The sequence below is a fragment of the Leishmania mexicana genome, chromosome 9 (genome assembly GCF_000234665.1).
Source record: "Leishmania mexicana MHOM/GT/2001/U1103 complete genome, chromosome 9".
Classification (NCBI taxonomy): Eukaryota; Euglenozoa; class Kinetoplastea; order Trypanosomatida; family Trypanosomatidae; genus Leishmania; species Leishmania mexicana.
The window spans coordinates 132777-152831 of NC_018313.1; the positions used below are offsets into that span (position 1 = coordinate 132777).

General features: G+C 64.1%; 6 protein-coding genes across 6 annotated transcripts; all 6 read left to right on the top strand.

The window, feature by feature from the left end:
• Positions 1-307: 307 nt before the first annotated feature.
• Positions 308-571, top strand: LMXM_09_0367 (hypothetical protein; the record flags this gene model as incomplete). The annotated part of the gene is made up of 1 exon (XM_003872670.1): positions 308-571. One exon carries the CDS (start codon positions 308-310, stop codon positions 569-571), a length of 264 nt encoding a protein of 87 aa, XP_003872719.1.
• A 1203-nt stretch (positions 572-1774) lies between these two features.
• LMXM_09_0370 (conserved hypothetical protein) lies at positions 1775-2302 on the top strand (the record flags this gene model as incomplete). The annotated part of the gene is made up of 1 exon (XM_003872671.1): positions 1775-2302. The coding sequence occupies one exon, from the start codon at positions 1775-1777 to the stop codon at positions 2300-2302; it is 528 nt and encodes a 175-aa protein (XP_003872720.1).
• A 993-nt stretch (positions 2303-3295) lies between these two features.
• LMXM_09_0380 (conserved hypothetical protein) lies at positions 3296-4378 on the top strand (the record flags this gene model as incomplete). Its single annotated transcript, XM_003872672.1, has 1 exon — positions 3296-4378. One exon carries the CDS (start codon positions 3296-3298, stop codon positions 4376-4378), a length of 1083 nt encoding a protein of 360 aa, XP_003872721.1.
• Positions 4379-6231: 1853 nt separating this feature from the next.
• LMXM_09_0390 (conserved hypothetical protein) lies at positions 6232-12072 on the top strand (the record flags this gene model as incomplete). Its single annotated transcript, XM_003872673.1, has 1 exon — positions 6232-12072. One exon carries the CDS (start codon positions 6232-6234, stop codon positions 12070-12072), a length of 5841 nt encoding a protein of 1946 aa, XP_003872722.1.
• Positions 12073-13363: 1291 nt separating this feature from the next.
• LMXM_09_0400 (putative protein kinase) lies at positions 13364-14632 on the top strand (the record flags this gene model as incomplete). The annotated part of the gene is made up of 1 exon (XM_003872674.1): positions 13364-14632. One exon carries the CDS (start codon positions 13364-13366, stop codon positions 14630-14632), a length of 1269 nt encoding a protein of 422 aa, XP_003872723.1.
• A 1973-nt stretch (positions 14633-16605) lies between these two features.
• LMXM_09_0420 (putative tyrosine phosphatase) lies at positions 16606-19578 on the top strand (the record flags this gene model as incomplete). Its single annotated transcript, XM_003872675.1, has 1 exon — positions 16606-19578. The coding sequence occupies one exon, from the start codon at positions 16606-16608 to the stop codon at positions 19576-19578; it is 2973 nt and encodes a 990-aa protein (XP_003872724.1).
• Between the last annotated feature and the right edge of the window lie 477 nt (positions 19579-20055).

The window sequence follows — 20055 nt, forward strand, 5'->3', positions numbered from 1 at the left end:
ACACACGTAACTGCGCGTGCGGACTTTGTTCTCTTGGTACGCTGCTTGCTTCTGGTGGTGCTTCTACCCGCTGCCACTGCCATCAAAACTCGCCCCCCCCCTCCCTCACCCTCCCACACACACATCCTTCGACACCTCGTCTCCTGCACTTGACATCGCCAATCACACCGGTGGTTGCGCGACCTCTGTCAAGTGTGCGCGGGCAGCCTTGTCGGTATACTGTACAAGAAGGGGGAAGAGCGGGGCATGCAGTCGTGGCGAGAGGGAGAGGCGTGACGCGCGGTGACGAAACGGAACGCGACCAAGCATGGAGGGCAACTTCTACGTGTCCGACGTGGTGATCGACCGCGAGCTCAGATCCAAGTACGGCATGGCTTACAGCAAGTGCCCCAACGAGTCGAAGCGTTATGGGCAGTGCGTTGAAGCCGGCCAGATCAACCGCAACCTGCAGCGTGACAGCTGCGCCGAGGAGCGCCACGCACTCCGCGCATGCGTCGCGAAGTATCTTCGCAATATCGCCATCGGGAGCAGGGCTTCCTGTGCTGCCAGTCGTGGTGCACAGAATCCGTGATGACAACGAAGCCAGGCTGCACCGTGCGCCTGCCCTCGAGCAGCCTACATACAAGAACACAGAAAGCTCATACACACGTTTGTGTGGGGGGAGAGAGAGTGCGACATGAAGCGTGTCTGGGCGCCGGTGCTGGCTCCTGTGTTGGCGTCAGTGAACAGTGGCCTGCGCTAACAATGACCGTGATCATGGCTGGGGCGCTTGATGCGTCTGTCGGTGTATGGCTGTACGTGTCCGTGTGTGTGTGTGTGCACAGTCGATTGAAGCAGGCTGGCGGCCGTGTTGTCCCGTCGACTTCCTCGCAACACCCGAACAACGTATAGGACGTCTTTGCGAGATGCATGCGCCTGGGTGCGCGATGGACAAGGGGGAGGAGGGCAGGAGTGATGCCACGGCGCACTCCCGGGATGCACGCCAGCACCATAACGTCCGTTGCGCTTCGCCGGAGAGGGGAAGAGATAGGGGGGATGCAGCTCGGTACTTTGCTTCTCGCGTCCGCATCGCACCTCCGTCCTTCTCCTTTCCTATGGTGCGGTGGCGATTCACGATAACAGGTGACTCAGAGCCCTAATGGGCCGCCGCCGCCGCCTTCCCCCCCCCTGCCCCCACGCGCCCTCGCTCACTCTTGTGCTTCGCACCTTTTCCTTGTTGCTCCCTCCATCTCTCCGGCGTATCTCCTCATCCCTGTGCGTGTTCGTGCGCGCGTGTGTTGCGGTGACGACACGAGTGGGGCTCTGCTTCACGCCGCCGTGTCGCACACACGCATGCGTAGCACTGAGAACTTCAGAAGAGTCTCACGTATACAGTGCAAGGGTTGCGTGCCGACGCCAGCAGCAGGTAAGCAAACAGCGGTTGATGTGAGAACCACGCGGTTGTACCATCGGGTGCCCCCCTCCCCACGCACGCATCGAGGTCAGTCCCATGTCGTGGCGCCGCCTTGTTTGTGGGGCGGCATCGTCGTGCGCAAGCGCGAGCTCCCTTCCCTTGTGGAGTCTCCAGAGGCGCACGATGTTTTACTCGACGTTCGACGCAACGCGTCCGAAGAAGTCCGCCGCGCGATCGAAAGGCGGACTCGACGGAGCCGGCAGCAGGGACGGTAATGTCGGCGCGAGGGCAGCGGACGCGCCGCTCTCGCGTGCTGGCGCGTTCTCGTCGACGTCAACGCGGCCGTTGCAGTCTTCGGTGCAGCGTCAGAGGGAAGCCGAGATGGCTTTCCCGAAAACGCTCAAGAGCGGCCGACCAGCGCAGCAGAACACCATATCGCAGCAGCTCTTCTACGCAAACTCCGCCAACGCGGCGGATATGGCGCACCAGCAGCAGCTGGACCGCGAGTACACACAGCAGCTGCGTGAGCTGCACGCCAAGAGAGGCTCAGCGGATCGCCGCTTCTTTCAGCGCATGACGGACTACCGCGACATCAAAGACGGCGACCCGTACGCGTCCATCTTCGGAGAGTCCGGCGGGACGCAGCGGCTGCGCACCGCCGCGTGGCAGCGGCAGTTCGAGAAGGAGAACGAAGATGTTGAGCTGCCGTACGAGCGCACCAACGTGCTGGCACGTCTTGCACCGAACCGGTTTGTGCGGTACTTCGTAAATCTGCGCGACAATGGCGGGGCGGACCACCTGTACTTCCTGTGGACCTGTGGCCTCATCGCGGTGTCTCTGCTGTGGCTTATCGGGTACCTCTTCTACACCGCTCCCAGTCGGGCACGACCGACGAGCGAGATCCGCTAAGGATGATGCGCGCGTGCGCGGTCGAAGGAGCAACAAGGGTGGCCGGCGACAAGGACAGCCGCCCTTTTCCGGCCACGTGTCAGCCGCGGAGCCTCGCTGGAGAGGCGCGCGCTTCCGCACACGCACCGCACTCGTGCAGTGCAGCTCACACAGCTCACGAGCATCAGTGCAACGGCCATCGGGCCCGTGCGCGGGGCAAACGTTTTGAAGAAGGGAGACCACAACCGAAACGCGACATTGAAACTTTGTAAAGAGGATAGGATGATCGTATCGTCCTCCGCCCTTCACCCGCAGTCCCGCCGCCGCCGCCGCCACCACCACCCTCCATCCCCCAACTCCCACCAACGGTGCACCAGCCCACGTGCTGGTGTGTCGCTCCTTCGTGTTTCCGTTTCCGAGAAGGGAAAGCAGCACAAGGAGAAAGCAAAACGATGGCGCGCGAGAGAGAGATGATGGCGGTGGTGATGGTGATGGTGGTGGGGGAGGCACGTGCTGCGGTGGCGTCGTCACAGGCATGTAGGCGTCTGGCTGCCCAACTCAATCCGTGTCCTCTCTCTCTATTCCACGCTCTGGCCTCAACTCCCACCCCCCCCCCTCACACTTCACGCATAGATCTACGGCGCGACTCTCTATCTGCCCTCTCACACACCCCCGCGTGCTGTCCGTTTTCCGGATACTGCTGTGATGCCTGCAGCCTACGCCCTGGCGAAGGAGTGCCAGCTTCTCCGCGGCGATATCGAGGGCGTGCTCTCGCTCGCTGCCCAGCTCCTCCTCCACACCACTGCAGCTGCATCATCATCTGCCAACGGGTCGCCTACTGCCCCTGCGTCGTCATCAGCGCCGGCCACGTCGTTTCTCGGCCCCGTCGTGGGCTCCATCCTCACGGACGCCCACGTCCGCACACTTCTTCTCAACTCCCTCGTGCGCGTCCTCGTGCCGGCGCGGCGGCAGAAGGCACTGCTCGACGACAACAAGTACGTGCAAGCCGCCAACATGGTGGCACTGCAACAGCAGAGCAGCAACGATCCAAGGCCGACGAACCCAGTGGACAGGGGTGGTGCGGACGTGTCGCAGCGATACCGCGTAGGGCGTGTCGTCGGTGTTGTGCCGAAGCCAGCACCGAAGGCGGCGGAGGCGAGCCATAGCAAGAGCGCGTCTGCAACTGGCGCGGGCCTTGCGGCGGCAGCGGCTGACGAAGGACAGCGGTGGCTGTTGGCCGTCTACGTTGGCGAGTGCGTCGAGCCGTTTGCCGTGTCGGCCATCGCGGAGGATGTCTTCACAGAGGCGGAGCACCGCATCTTTGTGCAATCAGCGCTGTCCACGAACAGAGAGGATGGCAGCCGACGTGCGAGCGTGCTGCCGAGTCAGCAGCCCGCGTTGCTGTCTGCCGAGATGGCTGCCACGGTGCAGCAGAACATCAAAGACATCCGCGTAGCACTGCAGCTGATGCAGGCGGCGGACAAGACAGCAGCGGTGGCAGGAGCGGAGGCAGCCACGGCGCAGCTGATGCAGCGCGCCAGTGGTCTGAAACGACCGCACGCTGTGTCAGACGACAACGGAGACATCAGCAGTCACAAGCGGCGCACGGAGGCGGCCTCAACCGGAGAGGACAGTGACGGACTCGGCACGTACTTTGGCAACGGCGCCTCGTCGCAAGCCGCACGCATGGCTCGCCTCACCGAGGATTTGGCGGCACGAGGAGCGCAGCTTCAGCAGCTCCGCCAACTACTCCAGCAAAAGGATCAGGAGGTGAAGGCCGCGCTTCAGCAGCAGCAGCAGCAGGAGGCGCGGCACCGCGGCGAGGTCGATGTGTGGCGCGCTAAGGTGGAGGAACAAACTCGCACGCGCGATCGGGTTGCGAAGGAGTCGTGGGAGTCGCTAGAGCAGCGAGACCGACTGCTCGAGGAGGCGAACACGAAGCTGCGTCGGCTGGCTGGCATGGCCACCAAGTACAAGCAGGTTGTAGACGCCGTAGCGGCGCTGCTAAAACGGAGCGGCGGCGGCGAAGGGAGCGACGGCGCGGTCATGACACCAGAAGACATTCTGGTGGCGCTGCAGGCCAAAAAATGCCTGTAGCCACTCACGCAAGGGACCTCTCTCCCCTCCCCCCTCCATTCGCGCGCTGAGGTGTGCCGCTCTGCCCACGTGCGTCTGTGCGTGTCTTTGGGGTTTTCGAGAAAGGGGGTGCGTGTGATGGGGGGAGGGGGGAGGACGGCGACGGTGGTAGGTGGCTGGTGTGCCTACCGCTGTCAGTGGCTCACTTTTCTCTCTCCCCCCTCCCCACTCCCCTCACTCGTGGTGTTGCGATGTGCGTGTGGGTCTCTGCATCGCTAAACCCCATCATGGTAAACGACGTGCATGCAGCAGTATGCACACACACACTCATAAAAGCAAAGATACGCAGCACATCAAGCGCTCTCTCGCTTGCGCTTCAGTTGAGGAAACAGAGTCGGGGAGGGGGAGGGGCACCCCACATGCACCGAGTGTGCGCAGCAGTGGCGCACGTGCACCTCGAGGCGATCGCGGCGCGCCAAGCCCCCTTACTCCCCCACCCCACCCCCCACCACCCCCTCGACCGTCACCCACGGAAGCAGTGTCTAGACGTGCGTTGTACTGCTTGCTGTCCCACTAAAACAATGTTGTTAGCGCTGGTGCCCACCACCCTCCACACCCTCTCGCCACCCCCCCCCCATCCTACGCCTCCCTCTCCACATGCGGCTACGGTGCCGATGCCGACACTGATCCTGATGGTGGTGGTGCATCATCCACGAGGAAGACGTTTCGCTTTCTCCTCACCTCCCGTGATGCTCTGACCCGGCGCTCACCTGCCCCTGCAGCCACTCGAACACGCCACGCCTTGCATGTTCCCTGGCTGGATGGCGACGTTCCTTTGCCCTCCGCCCCCCCCCCCTCTATCTCTCGTAGTCCCACCCCCATCATACACTTGCCCACCCACTCCCTTGCGTGCTGTGGCACCCAACGCGTGGAACAGCTAAATTTCGCGGTTTCATGTGTGGGGGGAAGGGGGGAGGGAAGACGGCAAGCAAGAGAGCAGCGGCGCCGTCGCGTGCATGGGGAGGTGTTCGACCGTGTCGCTGTCTTTTGGTGTGAGCGCGTTGATACGGATGGGCACACACGCGCCCGTGTTCTTCTCCCTTCTGCTGCGATGCTGCGGGGCACGCATGGCGGCAACTCCCCTGTCACTGAGCAGGGAGATGCTCCTCCTGTTTTTGCCGTGTATGATGTGGTTGTGTTCGGGTGGCCGTGGGTATCCGCACGGCAGCGGTGGGCTGCCCGCTTCCTCGCGCGCGCTCTGCTTTCCCCCTCTCCCCCTCCGCTGCCAGTGAAACAGAAAACTCGAAGAACGTCTTCATGGCCCCTGTGAGTGGAAGCGAAGGGGGGGTGTTGTGTGCCACTGCGGTGCTCCTGCGAGGCTTCCCAGCGGCAGACTCGGCGTCGTCACAACCCCCCCCCAGCCGCACACGCGCCTACCCCTCTCGCGTGGTCACTTGCACATCGCAATGGAATGCGTCACCACTGGTATTCTCGGCAGCCGGGTCCCGAAACCTTCCGTATTCTGACGACTTCTCCCCTGACCTCCTGCACTCTACATTTCGCTTCCCATGACGGACACACACGCCACAAGCAGCACTAGCCAGAAGATCCCGCAGTGCACCGCTTCCCAAGCTACGAGGTACCGCGGCGCGCCTCACATCCGAGTGCGTCGCCGCCCAAAAAACTGCATCAACTGCGCTTTACAGCTGAGCACATCCCTATCGTACAAGATCAGTAACCAACACGGCGCAGGAGCTACACCTCCTCCCCCTCTCTGCGTTCTCCTGCGCCACGCAGAAAACCAAGTTGGGCAGTGGTCGTGCGACACCGTCATCCATACCAGCGAGTCGTCTAGGCGGTGGGCTGTGGCTTCTATGTCGACCTTGCTGTCCGAAGCGCCCGCGACGCTGGAGCCGACCGTTGCAGCCGGGGGTGGTAGTGACACCGTCTCCTCATCCTCCCTTGACTACTCCGCCTCTGCCGCGGCGGCTGCATTGGTGGGAAACTCCGCCCACTTTGCGAGCAACGCCTCCATCGCAGTCTTCCTCTTCGCGAAGGAGAAGCTGCTCTTCCGCTACCCCGACACGGACCCGTTTGTTGTGGATGTGGCCGCGCAGGGCTCCTCCTCAGCTTCGTCCTCGTCGGCTGCGACGGGCGGATCGGCGGCGGCGGCGGCAGCAGCAGCGGCGGCAGCAGCGGCAGCAGCGGCGGCAGCTGACGCATCGAGTAAAAAGGCTTCGGGCGAGAGCAACGCGCCTTCCGCCCCCAGTGCCGCGCACGCAGCGCCGTCGCAGCGGGACCGTCAACGCAGTCGTGGCCCCTATGCCGAGCAAACCAAAAGGGGCGGCGGCGGCGGCGGAGGCAACAACAGCAGCGGTGGCACTCACTTGGACCCGGGCGATGCCAGCAACACACAAACGGCGACCTCATCGATGAACGGCGGCGGTGGCAATCGACTGAAGAAGTCGACACATGGGCACGTCACTATGGCGGTGGATGTCAAGGACGGTCATCACCATCACGGCGCTGGCGGTGCCCAAACGCCAGGTGGGGCCGCTCCGGATCCCAATGCGCCAGTCAGCAGCAACAGCGGCGTGGCACCGCAGCGCGGAATGCGGCGGCCAGCCTCCAGCTATTCGCTGGCGAGCGATCACGTGAGCAGCAGCGGAGGCAGCTTCAGTCACGGGCACGGCGCCGTATCGGTTGGTGGTGGTGGTACAGCAGCCGCAGAGGGTCGCCGCGGGCTCACGGCAAGGGGGCAACTCAGCAGCTCGTCAGGTTTGATTATTCAAGTTCAGCACACGTCCAGTGGAAGCACGCGGCGTCAGCTGTCTGGCGCCGCAGCGGCCGCCACCTCCTCTATCAGTGGCTCCTCCAACACGCGCAAGTCGAACAACGTTTCCGCAGGGGCTGCCGCTGGTGGTGGCGGTGGTCCGGCACCGGGTGGCGGTCGCAACGGAGCCCCACAGCAGCCGCAACAGCAGGCTGCGACCACAGGCTCTGCCACGTGTGTCGGCATCGCCCCCAATGTGCTCATGCACCTCCTGCGTGGGGCTCTGTGTGGCACCACCACCATCAACATGGTCAACTGCACCTTTCTAGTGTTTCCGCTGTCCATCGGAGCCGCCGCGCCAAACACGGTCAACGGGCGCGACAGCACAGCAGGTAGCAGCAGCGGTAGCTTCGCCCCCCTTGACCGTCCGCGGCTACCACACCGCTCCGGAACGGCGCTCCTCGTAGTGGCGATGAGGGAGCCAGACACGGACACTGGCGCCATCGCGAACTTTACTCAGTGCTTCGTGAACATTCTGTGCCGCGAGGAGCACCGCTGCCAGTACGTGTCCACGGAGCTGGAGCGGATGGAGATGCTGACCAACCACTGGGAGGTCGGCGGCGCCGCAGCGTTGGCGAGCGCTGCGGCCGCGGCCGCAGAGGAGCGGCGTCCGCCCGGAGAGGAAGCACATCAGCCGCCATTGATGGCTGGTGGAGTCGGTGAGCCTTCTGGCGCTGGCGGCAGCGCAATCTCTGCGTCGGCGTCCGCCTCGCCTACGCGAGATCGCCGCCATCGCGCTGCCAGCCCCAGAGGTGGTGCCGCTGACATGGACGCTGCCTCTTCCGGAAACTACGACTACCTGTTTTCCGCCTCCCGACCCGCTGTCCGCCACAAGCTCGCGCCTGCCGTGGCCAGCGGTACTGCAAGCGAGAAGACCGCCTTGACAAGCCGCGGCGATCGCGTCGCTGCAGCGGGGGCTTGCACGAGCCTGCATTCGGCCTATAATCAGCAGCAGCAGCACCACCATCGCTCGAGAGAGTCAACTTCTGCAGCCTCGAAGGACAACATGGCGGGGCCTCTCCTAGAGTGGGCTGATCCGGACGACGACGCGGACGGTGACAATGGTGCGTACCGTGAAGACAACCGCGATGCGGACCATGCCTTCTCGCGCACCGCGTCACCCTCCCCTGGGAAAGGTGAAGAGCACAGCAGCAGCCGTCGCGGTTGTTTCTCGCCTGCTGAGACTGCCTCGTCCGCTCTCACTACCTCTGCGTCGTCACACTCCTTGTACCAGCAACTCGCCGTGCACGTGCGGCTGGCGTACGAGGTGCTGCGCGTGGCGCAGTGCATTGACGTCTGGAACCGCACGATGCGCGGTGGATGCAGTGCGGGCAACGGCGCCGGTGGAGGAGCACTTGAGGGTGATTTGTGGGGCAGGAGGACAAGCTGCATGACGAGTTGCGGTCGTGGCGTCGCCGGTGCATTACGAGAGCCGCGTCGGCGTCCATCCATCGCTACGGGCTGCGCACAACAGCAGCAGCAGATTACCTTCGCCTCCGCTGGCACTGCCCCCGACACTCTCCCAGAGGCGCTCCTGATCAACCACATGTTGCTGCTGCCCATGTCTCACCTCACAGGCGCTGAGCGGCGGAAGGAGCCCCACAGCCTGCGCTCGGCCTCCTTCCGTATCCACCCCTGCAGCGTGCTCACCGTTGAGGCGGACAAGTTCACCGAGCAGCTGCAGCACCGCTATCTCGACGTGATGGGGAGGCGCTACGCCAAACTCATCCCCTTGTCGACGGTGTACGCGTTGCTGCAGGCGCTGCCGTCGCCGCGACGAGCCGGCTCGTTTTATCGAAGTCTTGAGCTCACCTTTCTGGAGGCGGTGCAGCGACGCCACGCCCGTGCCGCTGCGGCAGCGGCGGCGGCGAACAACACTAGCGTGAGCGGAGGGTTGGACCTAGGCGTGACCGCCACCTCGGTGTTGCAGGCAGACCTTCGCGGCAGCCGCGAGATAATCGATGAGGACACAAATTCCTTTCACACATCCGCAGCGGCGGCGGCGGCGGCCACGACAGCTGCCGGGCTCGACTTTCTCGCGATGGAGATTATCGACTTCCTGCGCGTGAACGGCGCCATCTCGGTAGCGTCGGAGATGCACGTGTGCTTCACACATGGCGAGGTAACCCCGGTGGCGTTTCTGGATGCCGCTGTCGCACGCCGTCGCCGCCATCGCCTGAAGGCACAGCAGCGAGCGCTAAAGGCCGCTGCAGCCACAGTGGCAGCACCGAAGGAGAGCGACGAGGGTGACGCCGGCAGACATAGAGAGCATCGCGATCATCGACGCTGCACAGCGCGTGACGCCGAGATGGACGCGGAGACGGGCATCAACGGCGAGGCTGACTCGGCTGTCGCCGGGATAGGGCTCTGCGCGCCGCTGAAGTCAATCGCCGATTCAACAAGCGCGAATCAGAGCTGGATGTCGTCCCAGACGACGACCGTCGGATCCGCCACTACCGGCGCGACCCCGGAGGTTACGGCTGACCCGTTGGACGCGGTGTTGGACATGGAAACGGTGCCGGCGGCGCTGGTGTTACACATGCTCGAGCGCGTCATCGACACACAGCAACACCGCCATCAACCACATCAACAGGAGCAGTACCACTCACTCGCTGTGATCGGTGGCAGTGACCAGCGTGGGGAGACGCCAACGCCGGTGACCAGCATGGCAGAACTGCCAAAGACACCGAGCACTGACACGATTTCGGCGGGGAAACATTCCTCCCACGTCGGCTACCGAACCAACGGGCACGACACCTCGCTCACGCAGGGGTGGCAAGGCAGCTCTCACCTGTCCACCGGAGCAGTGGGCACAACCTCCTCTCCGCCTCTGTACCTCGCGACACATACGGCCACCACCAGTACTCTTCCCTCCGCCGCCACCGCCACTGCGCCACAGCCAGTGTTGTCGATCACAGCGCCGGGGCCGCTGTCGGTGTACTGTGCGTGGGGCTCGGCATGCCCCCTCTGTGAGCTGCTGATGGCGCATCCACAGTGCTGGACGACGCGAAGCCATCGCGGCTACACGCTGGGCTTCTACACCATCAATGCCACCCGGCCTCGATCCTACGACAGCGGCCCCGCCATTCAGCTCACCTTCCCGTCCCTCGACGAGAGTGTCTGTACGTGTGCGCGGCACGCCCGACATCTGCGCGACAACGCAGACTTCACGGCTCTCATGCAGAACAGCTACACCGGAGACGGCAGCAGCAGCAGCCTGCTGCACTCCATGCAGCCATGGTTCATGCGGCCTCACATGTTCATAACCCCAGTGACGGCAGCCTATGGTGTGTCGCCATACGAGGTGTTTGAGCGCATATCGTACCACTGCAATCGGCTCAGTAGCGGCAGCGGGCCCAGCCAGCGGCTCCCACTCCATCACGCACCGCATTTGTCCATGGCCGGCGAGTCTGCCGCCACAGCCGCGTCGCTGATCGCGGTGAACAGCACCAGCTCTCTCATCGATCCCGATCCTCGCGACCTCCTCCTCATCTCCCGCGCGCAGGCGCACCCGCACGAGACGTCTGTTTCCACGGCCTGTCGTGACGCCGCCGTCGGCAGCGCGAAGGAGCAAGGCCACACGCTCCTGCAGTGCGCCGACATACCCGAAGCCGCGGTGGAGTACCTTCGCCGCTCCGCTGACGTCATCAAGCAGCGCCTCGACTACGCACGGCGACAGCAGAGCCTCCTAGAGCGGTATGAGCAAGCGTGGGAACAGCAAGGCACGGCGCTGGCAAGGACAGCACCACTCGCGTCCACGCCGACTCCCGCTGCCGCTCCTGACGCGAGCCCAGCCGCCCAGCCAGCACGGTCCGCCGCGGTGGCCGTGGCTAAACCCGCATCCAGCTTGGCGATCCAAGTGTCACAAGGCCACACCGTGCAAGGCGCGGTGAGTTTTAGTAGTCATGTCGACGCTGCCAGAGGTGGTGGTAGCTCTCCGTCCTCCTCCTCCATTCCCGTCTCTGCAGCGGTGGCGCCACTGGGCAGGAGTGCCAGCCCCCGGCCACGCTCCCTGCACTACGGCTGCCGCCAGCTTCCCCTGCACACCGCCTCCAGACCCCTCGCGAATCAAGTGCTGCTGTTCGACAGCACCACGCCAGCCGAAATGGACAGTGCCACCGACTCCACAGCACCACAGCACCAGCAGGAGCGACAGCGGAGCTACACAAGCTTGACGCACATAGACCCGCACACGCAGTCTATCACCAGCGCGTCCGCCGCCACGCCGCTCGCTAGGGTCGACGGCCTGCTCGGGACGGAGCGCTCTCTCCCAGTGGAAGTTCTGCTGCAGTACGTGCTGCATCACGTGATCGCGCTCAGCTGGGGAACGCGCGGACTCGAAGTGGACACGCTGGTGCGTCTTCTCGAGCGCAACCTGCGCCGTCTTCCGCCGCTACTCGCGAATCTGCCGTACATCGTGCAGCTGCGCAGTGCCGGATACACGAGCGCGTCGGCTGCGGCGGCGTTAGCAAGCAACGCAACAGCGAGCAGTGCGGGTGGAGAGGCCACGGCAGTCGTGTCCTCTGTCTTCACCACTGTACACACGCGCCTCGCCGCCGCGTCGTTACCTTCTTCGACCCCCGTACATGATGCGGCGCCCCAGGAATTCCTCCAAGGTACCTCACCAGACAGATCTGTGACAAGTCCCTACAGCGGCATGTCGCACGCCGCCACCAGTGCCCCCGTCACAGAGGCAGAGGTACAGCTGTTGCAAGCCTACGAGGTGCTCGATCAGCTGAGCTTGATGAAGCTTCTGTCTGCGTACGCGACGTGGCCGGTGCGCACGGTGCCGACGCGGCTGCTGCTGCACACGGTGGTGAACGAGTTCAGCGACGTTCTCTACGTGGACAGCTCGGAGCGTAACGGCGATGCAGAGCATTGATGCTTTCCCGTGGCTGCGCCGTGAGGCAACACTCCCCTCCTCCACCCCCCCCCCTCTCGCTCGATCCGCGTGCGATGTGCACTGCGCGCTGGACTCGTCCTGTGCGCATGAAGTCGTGTCGGTTCATGCTTAACCTCCTTGCTGGGTTGTATGTTGTGGTTGACTGTCTTGCGCTTGCGCGCAGTCCTCGTGGGTGCGTGCGTGTGTGTGGTTGGCCGCTACACTCGACGGTTGCAGCGATCCTTCTGTTCAAGTCCGGAAAAGCGGCGGCGGCTGAGTCGTGCACACATCCAGGAAGCCAAGAAATAGAAACGCAAGCGGGCCTTGCAACGGCCGCTGGCAGCGTCGGCTCCTCCCCCCGCGCACTCGCGGCGAGGGGGGTGCGACAAGGAAGAGTTGGGGCGAAAAACGTTGCTGAGCGACTCCTGTCCTGCGCGATACCCTTCTACACAGACTCTTGCCCGGGACCTCCTCCCTTCCACACCCCACAAGACGCATCCACTTGTGCAAAACCCAGCTCGCCCGCCTACCTTTCATGTTGCGCCTCTCCTCTTCCGCCCCTCCTCCGCCCCATTTCTCGATCATCGGTATCCACGCACACGCCATACACACGTGCGGGTGTTCATGTCACCCCACATGCCAATCCCCTCCGCCTCCCCTAGAGCGCAGTCCAGAGAAGTCCACAGTCGCCCGTACGTGCGAGCTCGCCGTCAAGCACACACACATACACATACACGAGCTACCTTGTACGACCTCTCTTGCTACCTCCCGCAGCCTTATCTTCCGCACGAGTGGTGTCCACCATTGCTGCCACGAGTACTGCGGCCGTCATTGCGCCCCTCCCTCTTTCACCTCACGCGATATCTCTTCGCTGCACCGTGTACACGCCTATCGCGCCCGTAGACCGTCTCCCCCCCCCCACCCAACACCTTTCCTTGTACCTCCTTACCCTCTCGTTAGGTTTACATCTCGGACTTTCGAGCACCTCCGCCCGACACCGACCCCACCTCACCGCGCCTCGCCCCCACCCCCTCCGTTCATCCTCGCCGCTCCTCTACCGAAGTCTGGAAGCCTTCGCGCCTCATCACCAGTCAGCCGAGAATACGGTGAGAGCTCCCCGTCAAGTCCGCCAGAGCCCACCGCAGGCATCATGGATTCCTCTTCCGCAGCTGCTGATGCTGGTGGCGCTGCGGCGCGATCTGGGCTGCACATGTACTCCAACGCGCAGGCGAACGCCGCCGGCTCCGGGACGGCGGCGCTGCCCAACAAGGCGCTGGATCATGTGAAGCACATGTCGCGCAGCCAGAGCGACGCGCGGCGATCGGGTAGCAAGCGCACCTTCGATGAAGCCACCGCGACCGACAACGTGCAGCAACGCCGCCACGATGGCACGGCGGTGCCGAACACCGCACCGAATCAGGTGGTGGAGGTGGTGGCGCCGCCGCCCAAGAAGAAGAAGGTGACGTATGCGCTGCCGCACCAGAACATGGAGGAGGGCCACTTCTACGTGGTGCTCGGCGAGGACATCGACGTGTCGACGCAGCGCTTCAAGATCCTGTCGCTGCTCGGCGAGGGCACCTTCGGCAAGGTGGTGGAGTCGTGGGACCGCAAGCGCAAGGAGTACTGCGCGGTGAAGATCGTGCGCAACGTGCCCAAGTACACACGCGACGCCAAGATCGAGATCCAGTTCATGGAGAAGGTGCGCCAGGCGGACCCGGCCGACCGCTTCCCGCTGATGAAGATCCAGCGCTATTTCCAGAACGACAGCGGCCACATGTGCATCGTCATGCCCAAGTACGGCCCCTGCCTGCTGGACTGGATCATGAAGCACGGCCCCTTCAACCACCGCCACCTCGCGCAGATCGTCTTCCAGACCGGCGTCGCGCTCGACTACTTTCACAGCGAGCTGCACCTCATGCACACAGACCTCAAGCCCGAGAACATCCTCATGGAGACCAGCGACACCACCGTCGACCCCGCCACCAACCGCCACCTGCCGCCCGACCCGTGTCGCGTCCGCATCTGCGACCTCGGCGGCTGCTGCGACGAGCGCCACAGCCGCACCGCCATCGTCTCCACGCGCCACTACCGCAGTCCCGAGGTCATCCTCGGGCTCGGCTGGATGTACTCCACCGACATGTGGTCCATGGGCTGCATCATCTACGAGCTCTACACCGGCAAGCTGCTCTACGACACGCACGACAACCTCGAGCACCTGCACCTCATGGAGAAGACGCTCGGCCGCCTGCCGTCCGAGTGGGCCGCGCGCTGCGGCACGGAGGAGGCGCGCCTGCTGTACAACTCCGCCGGCCAGCTGCGGCCCTGCACCGACCCCAAGCACCTCGCCCGCATCGCGCGCGCGCGGACGGTGCGCGACGTCATCCGCGACGACCTGCTGTGCGACCTCATCTACGGCCTGCTGCACTACGACCGCCAGAAGCGCCTCAACGCACGCCAGATGACCACGCACCCCTACGTGCTCAAGTACTACCCCGAGGCGAGCCAGGCGCCCAGCTACCCCGACAACCGCCCCATGCTGCGCCCGCCGCCGATCATGTAGTGCCGACGGGCACGATGATCACCCTAGACAAGCTTTCATTGCAGACAATGTGCGGTCATCAGGCACTCTTCTCCGTGTACCACCCGCGAGCATCGCTCGTGTTCCGCTTCTCTCGAGTTTTCTCATGCACACCTTGTTGTGTTTCCTGTCGGTGTTGCTCTCGCATTGGAGGTGAGGTATGCCTGTGTGCCTCGCTTAGTGTCTGTGCCATCTGGCAGTCCCCGTCACCGTCGAGCCTCCCACCGGCAGCGCCGCAGCTCTCCTCCCTCACTGTGGTATTTGTTTTGTTGTTTCTCAGCACACGCTATCCGCCCAGGAGCGCACCTTCGCCCCCCTCCCTCCCCCTCCCTCTCGGGCTTCCCTTCGATCCACCTGTTCAGCCCGCACGAAGCGCCGGTGTCCTCCCCAGTTGTGTTGTCTTCCGTTCTCTTGGCGCGTTGCCACGGTACTCGCCCGCGATGGTCTTGGGGGAGGAAGAGGAGAGGGGAGGGTGGTGTGCACGTGTGCGTCTACCATTCCATGTTAGATGGCGTGCCTTCTCTGTGAAGGTATCGGATACTTACGCACAGATGGCCCCACACGCGCACGCACAGAGATGTGTCGTTGCCGTCGCGATATCGACGTTGTTGTTCGCTCGCTCCAGCACACCCACCACCACCACCACCCGTCCCTCCCTCACACACACGCTCTTCCCACCTGATCTTCATCGTTGCTTTCTGCGTGCGTGTGTGTGTGTGAGAGAGGCAGAGAGAGTCGTGGCGGTGGTGGTGCGGGCTCGACACACAAGAGAAGGTGCGAGAGCTGACCTCTGTGGAGCCTTCGCTTGCCTCTCGCTGTCTTTGGTGGTGTTCTCCTTTCACTTAGATCTTCGTTCTGTTGGTACGGGTGTGTGCGTGTGCGTGTGTGTGTGCGTGTGTTTGTGTGTGTGCGTCTCTGTCTGCCCGGCACCCTCCCTCTCCCCCTCAAGCTTCCGCAGCTTCCCATCCTCCCTCCTGCGTGCGCGTGTGAGCTCAGCTGGACGAGCACGAAGAGCGAGAGTATTGGGGGTCGTGTCGCCACCCTGCCCGCCCTCCTCCGTCATTCCTCAATCCGGGGTTGCCTACGATTGGGAGATAGGGGAGGAGGGCGAGAGGACACACCGGTATTTGGTGCTCGTAGGGGGTGTACGGCGGCTGTTCTCCTCCTCGTGACCGGGCCCTCCTGCCGCCACGTCCCACGCACCATCGTATGCCTTGCGCTCTCCCCTCCCCCTTACCTCGTCTTGATTTCGGGGGAAGGGGGAGGTGTCCATCGCACGCTGTCAACAGTCTTGGTGCGTGTGAGAGCGGCGATTACGAGCTGCAGCCCCTCCCACCCTCCACCCTCCCCCCTCCCTCTCGGCACACCCCTTCTCTTCCCCTCCACAGGCCCCAAATCCTCCGCCGCTTTGCTGATCGTGCGCTCTCGAGCCCCCCTCGCAACACGCACACGCACGCACGCACGCACACCCCTAAGCGTTCGAGGTACGTAGACGGCCAACGCGAGTCCATCCGTTGAAGTATATAACTTCTTGACTCGCAGTCTTCGAGGACACAGTCCGGTGCGGCAGTCGCGGTGTGCGTGTGCCCGTGTATATAGATACCCCTCTCTCTCTCTTGCCCTCCACCCCGACCATCACCACCCACACACACTACACACGCGCTCGCGCTCTCTTCCTCCTCCGCCTCTTCGCTCATAAGATGCCGCCTCGGCCTTTGGATCCGACGCCCGCTGCACCCTCCGCAGCGACGTCCACCCCGCCCACGGCGCTAACGCTACAGCGACTCCTTGACACGCAGCAAGCCACCGCCATCCTTCCAGGTCTCCTGTACTTGGCGTCTACGGGCGAATGCCTCTCCTCCTCTGTCGCTGGCAGCATTGACTCAGCCGAGACGGCAGCAAGTGCATCAGCGCCGGTGGACTCGAAGGCACCGTCGACATCGGCACCGACGGCGATGTCCGTGGCGATGGAGGCCGTTCATGACTTCTACCTCAAGGAGAACTTCTTCACCAGTGGTGTGGCAGGGACCAACCGCAAAGGTAGCAACACGCGCACCATCCCGGCCGCCAGGGCAGCCGTAGGCCAGGACGCCGTCTTTGTGTCGTTGCGAGGCATCCCGCCCTACCTCTACCGCCCCTTCTTCGCCGACTTTGGTCCGCTGGACATGAGCTGCTGCGTGCACTTCGCGCGGCGCCTCTGTGAGCTGCTGCGGGCAGTGACGGGATTCGATGTGTGCACCTCCTCCGCATCCGCTGCTGCTGCAGGAGCCTTTGACAGCGGCGCCAACTCAGGGACCACTGCCCCTGCCCACAGAAAGCGGGGTGGAAGAGGACAGTCCGCATCGGCGTCGTCTTGCTCCCCGAGCTCCACCTCGGCGGTCTTCACGGCCTCCTCCTCCGGTTGCCCTACTGCGACCACGCTGCCAGTGGTAGTGTGCGCCAGCCTCGACGCGCAGGAGCGCGTGAATACGGCGTGTCTGGTCGGCGCTTTCTGCGTGTTGTGCCTCGGCTGGTCGGCCGTGGAGACGTGGTATCGCGGCTTCGTCGACATCTACCCCGGCTTTCTCGCCTACCGCGACGCGAGCCAAGGCGTGTCGAACTACCCTCTCTCCTTGATCGACGTGTGGGCCGGGCTCGAGCAGGGCGTGGCCCTCGGACTCGTCAACGTGCACACGTTCGACATTCCGGCCTTCCTGGAAGGCAAGCAGCACGACTACAGCTGGGTGGTCCCTCGTCGATTCCTGGCCATGAGCTCCCCGCAAGACGACAAGTCCGCGCGCACCGCTGAGGTGTTCGCACGGCGGCTGCGCCCGTTAGGTGTGCGGCTTGTGGTGCGCCTCAATGACAACCTCTACAACCCGTCGCCTCTTCTACGGCTGGGCATACGACACGTTGACCTGCCATACGCCGACGGCAGCGTGCCGTGCGACGCGATGCTGCTGCGATTCCTGCAGGCGGTAGAGGAGCACTTTGGTGAATCAGTCACGCCGGTCTCGCTGCAAGAGTGGTGGTCGGTGCCATCGTCGTCCACCGCGACGGCGCGAGCGGGCAGTGCATCCAAGAAAGCTTCCTCAGCTCGTGCTAGCCATCGGATGCCGTCGCTGCAGCCATGCTCACTCATGCACTCGGGCACGTGTCGCGGCATGCCGGAGGCGTGGACGGCAGTTCCTCCATCGGCGCTGCGATTACCCGCTCGGCGCCCGGACTCCGCCCACGCGAACGGCACGCAGGGCCACGACACCTGCGCCTTGGCGCCAGGTGACAAGGGTGCTGTAGCGGTGCACTGTCTCGCTGGCCTGGGCCGCACGGGCACCATGCTCGCCGTGTACATGATGCGTCACTACGGCTTCACCGCGCGCGCCGTAATTGGGTGGATGCGACTTTGCCGGCCAGGCAGCATCACCGGCATTCAGCAGCAGTACCTTGACGCGATGGAGCGACGCCTGCGGCCGCCGCCGCACATGCTGGTCGCGCTGCAGCTGAACTCGGCAGCCAAGCTGTACGGCGCTTCCAGCGGAGGGAGGCGATTTGGGCTCCCGTCGCGACGCACACGCTCGTCGTCCCCGTCGTCCTCGTCCGCCATCTCCTCCACGTCTGTGATGACAAGCGCGGCAGCCGCAGCGCAGGCAACGCGCGGAAGGGACGGAGCGGTGGCGCTGGGCGGAAACCAGCTCCGCGCTTTACCGCAGTCTCCCCTGGGAAAGGCGACAATGGACTGCATGCGCTCGACCGCTGCTGTGACCGCCTTTCAGACACACGGCAACGTCGTTGCGGATGCGCTGCCGGCGACGGCGACGGCGGCGAGTATTGTGGGCGGCCACAGTGGGCGCGGTGATAGTGGCCGCACGAACGCGATGGCCGCTCGAGCAGCGTTGGATGTCGCCAGCGACATCGGCACGTTTACGGACCTGGTGGCGTGGACCGATCTCATGGGACTGCGCGGGACGCAGCAACAGCGGCAGCAGCTGCTGATGCGCCGCTTCAGCACCAGCAGCACTGCCACACTTTCTCTCAGCACAAACCAGGCAGGTGTGGAAGCCCTCGATGTAGTCGCACGTATGCCCGTTCTCGGAGACGACAATCCGCAGAACAGGAGCACGGCCACGGCGTCACTGAAGCGCGGCTCTGCCACTGCCGCCGCCAGCGACCACAAGGCTTCCAACCACCCGTCGCCTCGCGCGGATGACTACAAGTACGCCTCGACGTACTTCGTGGCGATGGAGGAGGCGGGCGAGCTGCCGCGCGTATACCCGTGGTCTAACTCCTCCGCTGCCAGAGGCGGGCCACGGGCAGCCCACGGCGGTGGTCCGCGAGGGGCGCGCCATCTCGGCCGTCCCCGCTTAAGCGAATCCAGTATCGGAAGTGATGCAAGCCGAGCGAAGGAGGCTCGCACAGCGCCAGCGTCGGCGGACAGCTGCCTCCGCCCCCGCCATGGTGTCACCAGCGCGCTGCAGCGGCGGCGGCCCTACACGGCGGCGGCAGCGGTAAGCGCAGGGCCTCGGCTGTACGCGAAGCGATATCCGACCCATTATGAGCGCGGTGGTGCCGTCGACAGCAGTGATACAGGCATCCACGCACGAGGCGACACGCCGCCGTGTTCTGACCTCTCCGAACAGATCCAGCAGCCCCCTCGCCCCCGCCAGGCAGCAACACGCCCGCGAGTTGGGTGGGATGACCAGGGAGCTCATCGCGCACAAGCCGGCCATACAAAGGCTGACGACACCGCAGCTGCAGATCTCCACGGTGACGTCAAGCTACAAACGCCTCACCCACCATCGGCGCCGATGCGCTCCTCTCTGCAACGCAGAGATGGCGGTGTGACAGACCTGGAGAATGGCCCGCGCTCGTCGCCGGTGCTAAGCCGCTCATCACTGACGATCCCTGCAACGTCGCTGCCCATGTGGGGACGTCCAATGCTTCGCACATGAGCCAGGGAAAAGGCGCACCAACCACAACACCCACAGCCAACCCCCCCTCCCCTCCCTTCCACAGATGTGCAGGCATCCCTTGCGGCCACTTTTTGCCGTGGCGGATTTCGGAGTGGGTGCGAGTGGCGGAAAGCGGCATGGATGGATGGGGGGGGGGTACTCTCTCCTGTCCCTGACCTCTGCCCCCGCCCCCACCCCCCACCACCCCTTCCTTTGCCTTTTCTCTTGCCGTCTCACAGGCGCATGTATAATAGCAGTCTTTCTCCCCGCCACCCACCACCACCCCCCCCCTTTCGGACGGTGTCCCGCACACACGCACGTATGTATGGTACCCACATGTAAGTAACCGAGATCTCGCTGGTCCTCCCCCCTCCCCGCTGTTGGCGGCGGTTTTGTTTTTTCTCGCTTCGTTCGGAAGGGGGGGGGAGTGGGGTGGGGAGGAGGAGGGGAGGGGGGTCTCCGAATAATCATCGCGCG